Genomic DNA, 15111 nt, shown 5'->3' with positions numbered 1-15111 from the left:
GATCGCTTGTAGGGCCTATTAGTCATCTGAGCTATGCACGTAGAGGTTTTAGACTAGGGAATTCAAACGCTGGGGGCTGGGCATTTATTTATTTATTTATTAGGATGTATGAGCAAAGCAGCAAAAAAAAACAACCCCAAAGACATTTCTTCATGCTAGTAGTTCAGAATGTTTAGTCAGTGGCTCTGCTTATAAACCCTTTTACGGGATTCCTTGTCCTCTTCTAAGATATATGTCAGAGACAGGTGGAATGAATCACATTTGAGGGATGTCTCTACCTCTGTTGACTGTGGAAACAATCAGTGTAAGCTCTGCAGCTTGCTTTTAGACAGCTGATGGTAGAGGCAATGAATCCATCAGACATCTACCTAAATATTTCAGCTAGTTCAGACTACATTTGCTTCATGGCAAGCAGGGTGAGCTTGGGTCTGCTTGCAAGACTGTCTGAATGCATCCCTAATTCATACTGACCTTCTCATGGCTCAGCATAATGGGCTGTATTTCTCATCAGACAGGTATCGCAGCAGGCAGAACGTTCTTGCGAACTGACCCAGAATACTCTCTGGGTTTGAAACTTGTTTTATTAAATGCTGGATACGGAAATGGTCTCCCTAGTGCTTATGCAGGGACAGTATTACTTCTAGCTAATAATCCTCTGCTTACATATGGAAGGATCCCCTTAGATCTTCTAGGCATAGTTAAGCATTAGGAGATTGGTTAGTTTTCTTTTATCCCATTTTCAGAAAAAATCAGAAAGAATTGCTACTTTCTGAAACAGTCTCATCCTGTACTAAAATACATCTTCTATCAGCATAATAACTATTTTAAATTCTGAAATTATGCTTAAAATCCCGTATTATTTCAAATGCAGGCAAAACCACCCTTCCTGATTAGTGTTTATTCTAGAAACCTTGTTTACTCATGAGATATTAACTTCATTGAGAACTCTAAAATCCCTGAAGTTAGTAGATGAATAAACAGTTTCTTCTGCAGATGTGGCATGTAATTTTGTGTTTTCTGCAAGAGTTCCCAAAGGTTCCTAAATCAGATTGGAAGCTTGGCTGAGGTAAATATATACAAAAGTTATGATGTATAGGACCAAGAGGTCTGCAGTATTATTCATCAGGGAACTGCAGGTAGATTTTTATGTCATTTCTTCCACCCATGGGCATTCATTGACCTTTCCTGTATGACTTGCCACTGTAGAAAGAAAAGAGGAAAATGCAAGCTGGTGAGCTTTTCACTTTATCAAGGGCTACGAAATCCTTTGATCCCCTGTAAAGTGCCAGTCAGATCAGATGTCACAAACAGAAAAACAATGGCTAGCATAGCAGATCCACCAACCTCAGCAAGTGAATCGTACCAACCATGAATCTCTATTATTAGATCTTACATCTGGATCTCTGGCATAAGTGAACGTGATGCAAGAACCTGTAAAAATCACATGGCACCCCTTTGGTTACTGTAATAAAGAGACAGAAAAGACTTCTTGGATCTCCTACCTCAGTTTGCTTCCAGTGCAGAGAAATATAAGGGAGCCCCAAGGGTAAATGTGAGCGATAAAATTCACTAAGTTGACTGAAGGAATATCAATTCAGTGCAGTAAAACAGCAAATGCTGGGAGACCATTCAGTTAAAATACAATGCATGGTACCTGCAGACATGCATGTGGGAAATGTTGTCCTCCCTGCCCTTCTTTTCAGTCCTAATTCAGCAATGCATGTGTGAAATGCCTTGCTGCATCAGGACCAAAGACATTTAAACCACAAATGAGAAGTCTGTCTACAACTACATGCAGGTGACAGGTTTAGGGACACATTATCCTGTGATTAAGTGGCTATATGTTTTATTGATCAATAAGGGGCATGAAAAGTGATCCTTACACAGTTATTTCTTCCTGCTTCCACTTCAAATTCATTGACAGTTGTATTTTGCTTATTTTTTTCTTTCATCTTATTGTTAAATGTTGGCAAAGACTAGAATGTTAATTTTAGTGTGTATAAATAATTTATTGAATAATAATATATGAAAATGAATTTGATATGCTTCTCTATATGAATGACATTCTATTATTGAAATTTATTAATCAGCACATTCCACTGCATCAAACCTAAATTTTTTGAGGAAGAGGAGGGGAGGAGGTGGAGAGGCAGTTTGGAAAAATGCAGTACAGTGGGCTGACTAAATCTGAATACTTGGTCTCTGAAAATGCAGCTATCAGTGTAATTCAAATCATACTGATGAGATACAGAACAGCTATACGCAGTCATAATACCAATTTATGTACTGTCGATATTAATAGCAGTGTCTGTTTGATAATACAGTTTTAAAATAGGTACATACAATTTTATTAAGTATAAAAAGACACCGTGCAGAGCACAATATAATATATTTCATCTTTAATTCTCTCAAACTCCACTGTCTTAATTGATATTGTCACCAATGACCACTGGATAGTATTATTCCTCTGCATAAAATGAGGCTTCTCTGGATAAATTCATGCTGTTTGGTTTTAAAAATACAGTAATTTCCTTTCTATGGCTACTTACACTAATCAAACACTGTCAAGACTGTTGGCTGGCCTGCATTTGGTTTCTAATATATGCTATGATATTGCCAATTTCCCCTGTTCTGATTTGCCTCACTCTGAGAACAGATCCTTCAAAATATTAATTGTTTCTGACTTTGTTCCAAGTTCACAACCAGAGCACTGGTTCAGACCATTTCTACATTCTTCACATCACTAAACTTTCACTGACATCAGCTGGAGTTTTCAACGTGCAAGGACGTCTCCCCTAAGCTCCTTTTCTCCCCCATCTTTTCTAATGAAGCATACAGGGCATGCTGAAAATGATTATTTTTTTAGAATTTGGGGGTTCCACTTTCATATTTTCTTGAAAGTAGATGACATTTATAGCCTTCCAGCTTTGACTGTTTTCTTTGGAAAAGCAGACGTGTAAACTTAAGAACTTAGTTATATATTTTGTTTGCACATTCCAATTTGGTTTGATTTAAACAAACAAAAAAAAAGTCAGAATTTTAACTTCATTTTTTTTTAAATAATAATGTGCAAGTCTTAAAATAACTTACACTTCCTCCTCTCTAAAATATATTAACATTAGACTGGAAAATAAATTAAAGAATACAGAAAAGCTGAGTTTATGCCGTCACAGTAATATTTGCCAAACAAAGCTTGGTCTTTTGCTAACATTAGCTTACTACATTTGCAATACATGCTAAGCAAAGACCCTAATTCTCTAACAGGTACATTCAGACAATATATATTTTATGGAATAAATATATAATATATCCAGTTATAGATTTCTGAATAGTAACTATAATAGATACAAGCAATACCTACGTTTAAAAATACAGTTCTAGGATTCCCTAACTTTACTACTAATACAATTAAAATTGACCTAAAACTTTCTCACTCTGTTGATGCATAATAAAATATATGGAAACACCAAGAGTAAAAAGCCAATTGCTTCTACAAATGGAATACTTTATAAATATAGTAAATTGCTATTTCCAGAGGGAAAATTGAAAATTATAAACAGGAAGTTAGGTTAAAACAGCTCTACAATATATAGTACAAAGTGGCTATGAAGCGTGATGTATGAGTTTGATGTCTGTGGCAAAATTTTGAACTGATGTAGTTCATTTCTGGAGATAACTGTAGAGAAAGATTCTGTTCCTAAAAGCAGCCAATCTTGGTCTCCTTAAAACAAAACTTTCAGTGACTAGAGAAATCCAACTGGCCAATTTTTCAGAGAAAGGAGTGCAAGATTAGATCAAACAGAATTATTTGGAAGCCCTGGACTTCTCTATTTCATAGGGTTTACCTATCATGTTCTCATTAGGAACAGAGTCACAGAAGTACTACATATTTGTGACTGCTGCGTGCTGAAAAGCCTTATCATGAAGGTACCCTCCCTATGGCTGTCTTAACTATGTTATTCTTGTACTGCACATTCTCCAGATGAATTCTGTTTCATGTTCCTGTAGTTGTTTCCTTTTGCTGGAATACTGAAGTACAGCTCCGGTTGCTTGATTACTGAACTCGTGATCGAGGCTTTTTTTTTCTTGAGAATAGCCTAGAATTAAAGAAATATGTTTCTCAATGCAAGCACAAGGAATCGAGGAATTAAGTTGCTGGCTGTCTCTGCCTGCCTTTTTTCCTTTTTAGTTTAAAGAAAAAACTTTATATCAGTTAAAATACCTTATTCGCTAATGAGAAGATTTAAGTAGTTAAAAAAATGAAAAACTTCATGTGACTGCCATGTGTATGCCTCCTGCAATGGCCACATTTTATACGGAAACCCAAAACTTACTTCATGAAATGCTACTGTTTTTACCTCCTGTCCAAGTTGAGGCCCTGAGGTAGGACTGAGATCCTACTCAGAGCCTTTGTTTGCCTCAACAAAACTGGAATTCTGGTGGTCACAGGACAAGAGGGTCTATAAGGTGGATGTTCTCTAAATATCAAGAGATCAGCGTCAACATTAATAACAATGAAACCATCCCTGGGAGCTTCGGTTTCTGACCATTTGGGGATTATGAGTCACTTGTAGACTCTTACTGGTACAAACACCCTGTTTTGGAAACACCTTGTATGAGATGTGGAGGATTGGGATGTAAGTCATTGGCAAATGCTTCCTACTTGATTTCCTCTGGGCAAATAGAGCATATTTATAAATGTATTCATGTCACGCACTCACCGATTTCAGAAAAACTGTGTATATGGAGAATCTTTGTACTTCACACACCATGTATTTTGACTATGCTGGGAAATTTGCAAAGTCTCCTGGAAGCTACTGCAGTATTGAATGTCAGTCGAGTGGATGAAATACTTCCTATCCAACTGGAGTTCAGTAAGCACTTGCAGGTTCCCTGCAAAGTAACCCCAGAGTGAAGTTTGGGTTCCCTGTAGCAGGGAAGGGACTAGGAAGACTTTTCTTCATGTACCAACAGCAAATCTTGATGTTCTGTTGCAGAGTGGTAATAGGCTAGTTGAAAATACATTAAACTGTGTCTAAATCTTATAGCATATTTTTACTTGTCATAAATGCTCTGGTTTATAATTAAAAAAAATGTTCCCAGTAACTACAGGCTTATGCAGTCTTGCTCGCAGATAAGATGGAGCTGCACAGGTCTCAAGGTGATCAGTTGGAAATTGGCTCCAGAATTTATTAGCGTCTTTTGCCTGTTTTCAAAATGCATTTTTACTGGGATAGACCATGTGGATATGTGCCAAAGAATGAGTTCTTCCCATCCTCACCACAGCAAGTGCTTGCTGGGGCCCCGAGGGTACTGCTAGCCCCCTCTGGGGGTCCCCCCCCCTGCCCATGGCCCAGGACCCCATGGCAGCCCCCCAGGGCCATCAGCCCCTGCCCCAGCGATGCCCCAGCAGGGCCGGTCTCCAGCTCCCACAGCCCAGCCTGGCCATGGGCCCACTGAGCCTGGGCCACCTGCAAGGTCACATCCCAGCCTGCCCCCATCCCCAGGGAGGTGTTTGATGCCCGGGGCTGGGGCTGGCCTGGTGCCCCCCGGCTGGCCCGCTCCTGGCTGGGGCTGGGATGGCCTCTGGAGCCCAGCCAGGCCCTGCCCTGATGGACCCCCAGACCCCCAGGAGCTGTTGGCCCAGGCAGGGCATGCCATCGCTGGACTTAGGGCAGACCAATGAATCCTCTCACCTACGACATATGGTTTTGCTGTGTAGTTTGCTGCTGTTGCTGCTGCTGAATGAGCAACTGCTGCTGTTGCCGGCGCCGGGCTGTTCTCAGCTTTTCAAAGCGAGCCTCCATCTCCTCCAGCACCTTGGGAGTGTAGCGAACCACCAGCTTGACGCTGTCCTTAGCTGCCTTCAGCAGCTCCACTGCCTTCTCGTGGTGTTCTCCTTCCACGCTCTGGGAGCAGGGAGAACAGAATTAATAAAGAAAACTCTGCTTTGATCAAGAGCTCTGCCCTCTTTCATACAGAAAAGCTTTTGGGGTTTTAGGAAGTTTCCATACCTTACATTTTTCAAGGTATCACTAATTGAAAGTGTTGGGTTAAGTAAGATTTATGATTTATGCACTGCTGGAAACGTATTCATTTTCATATTTTAAAATAACACAAATCTGGTTTAGGTTACGTTACAAACCTAATTTCTGATCTGTGTGAAAAGGTGGGGGGGGAAATGCTCAACGAGCTTTATACAAACAAAAAAGAAAGTTAAAAAAAAACCCCAAACCCCACAGTACAAACTCAAATAAACTGATTGCACAGTAGAAAAATAAAATCCTATTTAAACGTTGGAAAGAAATGAAGAAATTGCAAGTTTGAAATGGCAATTCCTGTTTTACACCCTGGCCCTGTTTGGATCCCGCAGGGAACGCCATGTGGTGATTAAGCAGTTGCTGAGCGGCAGGCGGAGGAGCATGTCTGCTGCTCCTGGGGCAGCCCACGTCTTGGGGTTAAGGGCATTGCTCAGGCGTTGGCTGTTTATGTGATACGGGTTCTCTATTGGAAATAAACTAGTCTTTATCTGGTTAGTTGTAAGCAATCAAACACTAATGACTGAAACACTGGAAGTTCTGGCTGAAGGAATATGCATTTTTCCCTCCCTTTCTGGAAAATGTTATATACGGTAAGATGATATCTACTGTGAAATCAAAAGCATTCCCAAAGGGGCTCAAGCTTTGATTTCTACGCTAACATTGTTTGAAACAGTAAGTTTCCAAAAGGGGGAAGTGGCTTGGCTGTGAAAAGAGTTATTTAATTTCTACCATTAAGCTGGACTGACTGGAGTGCTTTTCAGGCATGTGGATTGTTCCACACCTTAAATTTTCTAATGGTGTATGATGGCCCACATGTGTTGTAGGACATATTCCAAGAAATGAAAGTATCTCTGCGCAGAAAAAAACCCCCACACAACTGAGATCTTCACAGGGATTTTAGACCATTTAAGAACAAGTAATTTTCTACCCACATAAAATAAATCAAAGTCTTACTACATGCTGTGTTTCAAAACTCTTATGTATACCATGCTATTTAAAATGAAACTATACCCATAGGCTTCCAAAGAGAAGCAGCAGCATTCAAAATATTTTAACTTCAATTCATGTGAAAAGAATACCTTAGCATCATTATGGTAACTGTCAGAAGAAAATTCTTTCTACTTTAATCTCTCCTATTTGACTGAGTAACTTTGTACGAGAACAGTGAATAAGAATTACTTCTGCAGTGGCACACACTGTGTTAGAAATAATGATTTTAACATTTCAAAAAGTAGACACAATACGCTTCTACATGAGTAATACAAACAACACAATTCAAGCTTATTGCCTTCCTATTTATCTTCCTTCTCCTGTTAAATATCCTTCAACATACTAATAAAAACAATTATTTCATGTCTGGATTAACGGATTGAACTAAAAGTTCTACAGAAATGTTAAGATGCTTCAAAATTTTTAATGCAATTTATAGAAAAAATGAATGTCATTTCAGGTGCTGGAATAATTGCCAGAAACACAGAAAACCTTGAAGTAAATATAAATTTGATTGCTGAAATAAATGACTTCATGTTTTTGAACTGTATGTTCATGAAATTCTTCCAGCATGTTTCCTATTCAAAGAAGGTCAAGAAAATTCATTATCTGTGATGACCAGATTTGTTAGAAATTGTGATTGGGATAAATCTGCTGAACAAGCACTGATACCAAAAATTAACTTGAAGAAAAAAAGAGTTTTCTTACAAATATTTGAAAAAGAGTTAATTGTTGGATAAAAAACAGTGAATGTGTCTAATGCTCCAAAGACAGCTAAAATAATAAGCAATAGAATTTTGTGAGATTGCTTTAATGAACAAGTCACAGACACAAATTAAAACTTTCCCATGTCCCCTACCCTGTAACTGCTCAATGTTAGAAGAGGTGATAATAACTGACACATATTGTAACTAGCTGTCTTTTGTAACCCACTGCTTTGTGACTGGCTTTGATACTGGCTTTTGTAAACACAGTCTTGACCTTACGAGGAAATCTGTAAGATTTGGCATTTTTCTATATTTCATGTTTTGCTTGTGAATCGCGGTCAGTATGACACAACATGGACATTCAGAGGAAATAACAGTGTATTCAGTGTTGTCGTGATTGCTGCACAACGGTGTGAATCTAGAACAGGCTATGAACAAAAATCATAAGCTCCCAAGCTACATGAAATACCCATTTCACATAATCACAGAATGGTCCAGAGTTGGAAGGGGCCTCTGGAGATCATCTAGTCCAGCCCCCTTCTAAAGCAGGTTCACCTACAGCAGGTTGCACAGAATCACATCCAGGCTGGTTTTGATTGTCTCCAGAGAAGGAGACTCCATACCCTCTCTAGGCAGCCTGTTCCAGTGCTCCGTCACTCTCAGAGTAAATAAGTTCTTCCTCATATTCAGATGAAGCTGCCAGTGTTGCGGTTTGTGCCCGTTGCCCCTTGTCCTGTCGCTGGGCACCACCGAACGGAGCCTGGCCCCATCCTCCTGACACTCGCCCTTAAGATACCTGCAGGCATTGGCAAGGTCCCCTCTCAGTCTTCTCTTCTCCAGGCTAAACAGCCCCAGCTCTCTGGGACTTTCCTAAGGGAGATGCCCCAGTCCCCTCATCACCTCCGTAGCCCTCCGCTGGCCCCTCTGCAGTAGTTCCCTGTCTCTCTTGCACTGGGGAGCCCAGAACTGGACACAGCCCTCCAGATGTGGCCTCACCAGGGCAGGGGGGAAGGATCACCTCCCTCAACGTGCTGGCCATGCTCCCGCTAATGCACCCAAGGATCCCATTGGCCTCCTTGGCCACCAGGGCACACTGCTGGCTCATGGTCAGCTTGGTGTCCACCAGAACACCCAGGTCCTTCTCCACACAGAGCTGCTTTCCAGTTGGTCAACCCCCAGCCTGTACTTGTGCACGGGGTTATTCCTCCCCAGGTGCAGGACCCTACGCTTGCCTTTGCTGAACATCATTAGGTTCCTCCCTGCCCAGCTCTCCAGCCTGTCCAGGTCTCACTGAACAGTAGCGCAGCCTTCTAGTGTATCAGCCATTCCTCCCAGTTTTGTATCATCAACAGACTCACTGAGTGTACGCTCTGTTCCTTCATCCAGGTCACTGATGAGTAAGTTGAACAGGACTGCAGCCAGTACCAACCCCAGGGGCACACCGCTGGCTACAGGCGTGCAGCTGGACTCTGCGCCACTGATCACAGCTCTGAGCTCTGCCCTTCAGCCTGTTCTCGATCCACCCCACTGTCCACCCATCTAACCCCCACTGCCTGAGCCTACCTATGAGGATGTTATGGGAGATAGTGTTAAAGTCTTGATGAGGTCAAGGTAGACAACATCCACTGCTCTCCTCTTATCTACCCAGCCAGTCATTCCATTGTAGAAGGCTATTAAGTTGGTCAGGCATGATTTCCCCTTGGTGAATCCGTGTTGACTGTTTCTGATGACCTTCTTTTCCTCCACATGCTTCAAGATGACCTCCAGTATGAGCTGTTCCATCACCTTTCCAGGGATGGAGGTGAGGCTGACTGGCCTGTAGTTTCCTAGGTCCTCCTTCCTGCCTTTTTTGAAGAGTGGAGTGCCATTGGCTTTCCTCCAGTCCTCAGGCACCTCTCCTGTCCTCCATGACCTTTCAAAGATGATGGAAAGTAGCTTAGCAATAACATCTGCCAGCTCCCTCAGCACCTGGGGGTGCATCCCATCGGGGCTCATGGATTTGTGGGTGTCAGGTTTGTTTAAATAATCTGTAACAAGATCCTCCTCAACCAGGGACAAGTCTCCCTTTCTCTAGATTTCCTCTATTGCCTCCAGGGTCTGGGAAACTTGAGGGCTGGCTTTCAAAGAGTTTTATGGTTCTGACTTCAATCAGCAACTCTGATTGTATCTGTTCTGTAGGGGAATAACAAGATTGTGTACTTTAATACTTCATACAACTTAGTAAATTGCATTTAATTAATGATTCCCTGTTTTCTTTCCCATTTACCTCTGGCTTTGTTCTTCCAGTTTACAGCCAGTATTTTCTAATTGGAAATGAAGGGTTTGACTTTGTTGCTATCCAGGTCAATGGAAAACTCCCATTGACTCGAATAGTAATGATATAGAATTAAGCCTAAAGCTCTGAATCATAACTTAAGAGGGGAAAATAACAAAGGTAAAGTAAAAGATAGTGCTGCTAAATATGAATCCTACTCCCCAAATGTACTTTACTCAGGTCTTAACTACAGTTTTCAGCTGCTATTAATACAGTTGCTATACTTGCTCTTAACCTCTTCATTGCTGCTTGCACTCATGATTTCCAAGGCATTACAAACGCTTCACCTGCACAGCGACAACTGCACAACTGAAACAGCAGAGCCCCTTGGAGTAGGGAAAAGAGCTCATACCAGCATAGGAAGTTGTTTTGCTGTTCGAATTCTTCCACCTCTGCAAACCTCTGAAACTGCACTGGGAGAGGACTCCTGCTATATCAGTCATGTCTGTACAAGGGATTTTGCTGACTGGATTATGCTGGCTGGGGCCATTGTGAGGATCTGACACTCCTGTTACTTTAGAACCTCCCACCAAACATGGGATTTAATAAATTTGTTTCAGAATGTATATCTTTATTTAATATCTAATTTTTATTACATATATTTATATATACTTAAGCCTTTATTTCCATTATTGCATTGGCAGATTGCATCAAAAAGAAGGATGCAAGATACTGTAAAGACAAGTACAGCTAAAAGACTGCAAATATGGTGTGGGAAAACACAAAACATTACTATATCCATGTTCACAGACTTGTCATAAACATAAAAGAAAAAAATCCCACTCTTGCAGACAAAAAAGAGAATCCGATTGCTACTCCACAAGTTGAGAAACCAAGGAGAATATTTCTATTAGGTATCTGTGAACAAATGCTTGGGTGACAAATTAGCCATTATAAACCTATTTGGCATTCCTCCCTGTATCTGACTCACACCAGGTATCTGAGAAATGCAGAATATTTGCCAGATATGAACAGCCACCAGCAAGTGTCTTTGCTGAGCCATCTGCAGGGCTTACTGCTTTCAATTTCCTTTACATTTAGGGGGTATGGGACAGAAGTATGCAACAAAATCCTCAGGAAAATAAGAAAATACTTTTTTAAACATTGGTGAAACAGTCATCCAGTCGTGCTGGGATGAAGAATGTGGATTGTGAACACACAGCTCTAATTTTATGTTGATAATTATAAAGTTGGATAACCATCAACTGCTGAGCACAAACAGGTTACAGATATTTCATTTTCATTTCATGTTCCACTGCTGAGCGGTCTGTTGTATTGTACATACTGTATATTACTTGCTTTTCTCCAGCTACATTAAGAGAAGCACAGAGTGAACTAGTCCCAGTGAACAATGTTAAATTTAGACCTTTTTCTTCCACTCTCAAGCTGTCTGCAAACAAATTACCACTTCTCTAATTTTTGCCTTTTTATGAATTATATTGTGTGAACATAATTCAGCCCAAGATTGGTTTATGAAGAGTTGCTCAGAGGCATTATCTCAAGTATGCAATTGCAATCCAAACTTCAAATTCTGTTATTTAGACTCTGAACACAAAAATATTTTTTTGCATCTCTGAATTAACTTTCCCGTGTGCTTACATGTAATTGGGGTTTTTATATTGTGGGGTTTTTTTGCTACATTAGCTTAATACACATTCTAGAGCACATTCATGATTTTTTTTGAACAGAGTATCATAACATAGAGATGACAGCAGACTCAAATTCAATATATTTTGACATCTGAAAGTTCACCATTTCCCTCCCTGGTATTTGGCTAGATGCTGTTGACAGTAAAAGTATTTTTCAAGAACCATCCATCAATTAGTGAATATAAACTCTTTTTATCTGCCTTTTTATTCACCTGTTGAAAGAAGTGCTGAACAACAACAGAATTATTTGATCTACTTCCAATCAGTGAAGTTAATGCAATTTACTTCATTAAATGTTCAGCGGATTTCTGTTTGCTTGAGACTAAATAATCTTTTCAGTGGGTTTTCTTTACTTTTTTGGTATCTTTTCTTTCTCATTGCATACTGAGGCAAGCAAGCTTCCAGACCTATTATTTCTCTTTTGAGAACGTGATGGTTGATAGAAGTGGTAAAAAGTCTGAAGTGTTGCACTAGCATTCTGTTTCAAGAGAAAGGGAATAGCTATTGTTGAAAGAAACAGACGATAACATGAAAGAATGTCAAACCCAGCATTTTTTTCATTCTTTATGGGCTTACAACAAAGAAGAAATTTAAGTTGGAAAGTCCGATATTTATGACTGGATTCAGGAATTGCTCCTACGTGCCTTTGGTGCATTTAAATATGAGGTTTAGATGGAGGTTTTGCATGAAAAAGGATTATGTTTTCATTAAGAGAAGTATAGAGTTATATGAATGACTATGCTTACCTTTTCAGTACTTCACATTCCCTTGTAAAAGGCAACAAAAAGCAAAATGAAAGGCAGAATGTGACCCGTATCATGTAGTCAGAGCTTTTTTTTTCTGTCTATTCCAACAGCCCTTTTATTTTTACATCCATATTGACATTCACAGTGAAACTACTGCGAAACACTCCGCCCTGAAGTATTGACTTACATGAAAAACGGCTGTGTAAAAAATGTACCTTTTTATCGAGAATACATGCTCCCCATATGTGTACATTTGTACTGCTGATTTCTCTGACAATGATATAGCTGGATGAATGTTACTGAAAGATATCTGGAATGCACCTTCCATTGCAAATCAGTGCCAAACGTGCTTACCAAATTTCTTTTCATTTTATGTGCTCAAAGGCTCTGAAGGTTACAAGACTACACAAGTGCCACTGAGGCATCACTGTGCTTGGAAAGGGCTGTGTGGCTCAGATGCTAAGTTGTGCAAGAACATCAAAGTCTGCTATCACGCTTTTACTGCAAAAGGAATTTGCAGAATTATCAATTAAGAAAGACATAGCTTTCTTGGAAATTAAGCACGTGGTGTGGATTTGAAATGAAGCTGTACAACCACCCTGCATTACAACAGGAATTGTAGCGGCACAAAGTTGTCGATGCAGCTTTGCCTCGCTGCACCATAAATGCACACTGAAGGTCTCTCACGGAGCTCATTCTTTTTGTTTCATTTGGCTGCATTTTAAAACACAGTATTAGAACAGATGTGAAAAATGAAAATCCAGATGAAAATGAAAGTTCTATTAAATTTCCACATACCACTCCATTAACCGAAAGTAGCTGGTCCCCCCGTTTGAGCCCTCCATGCCTTTCTGCCACTCCTCCAGGAATGATGCGAGAAATATAAATAGGTGAATTTTGTTCCTTTCCTCCCATGACATTAAAGCCCAGGCCTTCATCAGTCTTTGGCAGCTCCACCACTCGTGGGTGTGAATGGCCTTCACTTGCAGCAAAAGCAGCAACTGTTGCCTGGAAGAAAAAAAATGTGTGATTTGGCTATGTAGGGAGAACACTGATATACATTGTGTTGTTCATTTGCAGGAAGAATTAATTCCTGAGAGAACATTTTAGTATCTTACTCTGACTTTTTCTGATTATCTGAGAGCATTTAAAAAATATTGTTCCATGCCAATGCTTTTCAAATGAAGGAATAAGCAGAGGAATACAGAATTTTGGTGACTTGTCAAAGATAACACGGAAAGTAAGCAGCACAGCCAGAAGTAGGCACTGTGTGAGTAAGCCTGACTGTGTAGTGGTGAACCCTTACGATCACTAGTGCATTTCTTCGTTGCCTTTTCACAGGAAGAAAATCTATTACTGTGGGAAAAGATAATGTGATCTCTGCTGTGTTACTAGTTGAAATAAAATGGATGAACTGAACTGTTAATTCTCTGCTCTGCTTTCAGAGGTATGGAATTACTTATTTCATTCTTTGGGCACAGAAAAAATCCCTGGAAGGATATTCTTATTTTTAAAAGTTTAATTTATAAATTTTGTGAAATCTTGCAAACTAAGTAACTCCTGAAACAAGAATACGAGTTTTTTGAATATAATTGGATCAAAGCTTCTACTGAAAAATTAAATCTCAAGACAGTGGAAAAATCCTATATGGTTAATGCTACTCTAGCAAAAAAACCCACCACGTAACAAGCTGTAAAGCTTGCATCCAGAAAAATATTACATCTTTTAGTTAATTTTTCACTAAAAGTATTTTTTGTACTTATAGATCTTACTACATCATTAAAAAAACATTAAGAAAACCTTTTATCCTTTTCAAAATGTGTTTGTAGTCCAAATTGCTTGGACAATTCTGCGTGTTACACTAATGTTTTTTGAGCATCTTAATAATGCTTATGCTTAGTAGAAGCTAGTGGATGACATGACATAATGGATCATTCTCAGTTACATGTTTTTGCACATGCAGACCTTGTCATCATGCATACATTTTATGTCAGACATGAATGCACTAGGAGAATGCAATGCAGACAGCCCAGAAATAACCAGGAAATATTGCGATATTGAAACATTGCTCTGTAACCCTGCTGTTCTATATGAATAAGAAATGAGAATGGCAAACACTAATTGGATTTCTACCCATTTACTATACAACATAGCAATAATTTCTATGTTTACCTGCAGTGTAGACAAATCAGGATTTCATATAAACATTTCTCTATACAGAACCATAGAGCTTACAAATTTACATTGACCATTAACTTCCAACTAGAAAAAGGTTGAAATCAGAACAACAGCCTACAGAAAAGAACGTTCTATTTAGTAAGGAAAATACACTGCAATTTAGTGTATATTAGGTTATTTGCTGGCTACTATACAGCTTGCTTCTTTAAAATACTGTAGATATCATTGTATAACACACTCCCAACTTTCATCTTCTGATACAGCTTTAAATGAAAATGGTACGATCTTAGGTCCATTAGGATTTCAGGGAGTTTTGTCACTAACTTCACAGGAGTGGGACCATAATGAAGTATCTCTAAAAAAAGATTTATGGCTTTTGCACATTTACCTGTTTTGCATAGTATCTGCTATACTACCCAGAAGACAGTGCTGCGTACAAAATTATAATGGGAAAAAGAAAGCCATGGTGGATCTCTCTGGAAGCAT

The 15111-nt window shown here is 39.6% G+C and overlaps 1 protein-coding gene across 1 annotated transcript in view; it reads right to left on the bottom strand.

Moving 5' to 3' along the window:
- Window positions 1–1984: 1984 nt before the first annotated feature.
- LIN7A (lin-7 homolog A, crumbs cell polarity complex component) overlaps window positions 1985–15111 on the bottom strand; it is a 50253-nt gene continuing 37126 nt past the window's right edge. The window contains exons 4-6 of the mRNA XM_056341890.1: window positions 13246–13455; window positions 5701–5909; window positions 1985–4097 (exon numbers count right to left, since the gene is read on the bottom strand). Coding sequence (XP_056197865.1) covers window positions 4055–4097; window positions 5701–5909; window positions 13246–13455 — 462 coding nt within the window. The 3' untranslated portion in view covers window positions 1985–4054. The remainder of the gene's footprint in view (window positions 4098–5700; window positions 5910–13245; window positions 13456–15111) is intronic.

This window comes from Falco biarmicus, chromosome 5, assembly GCF_023638135.1.
Source record: "Falco biarmicus isolate bFalBia1 chromosome 5, bFalBia1.pri, whole genome shotgun sequence".
NCBI classification, from domain to species: Eukaryota; Metazoa; Chordata; class Aves; order Falconiformes; family Falconidae; genus Falco; species Falco biarmicus.
This window is presented reverse-complemented; position numbering and strand designations above follow the sequence as displayed.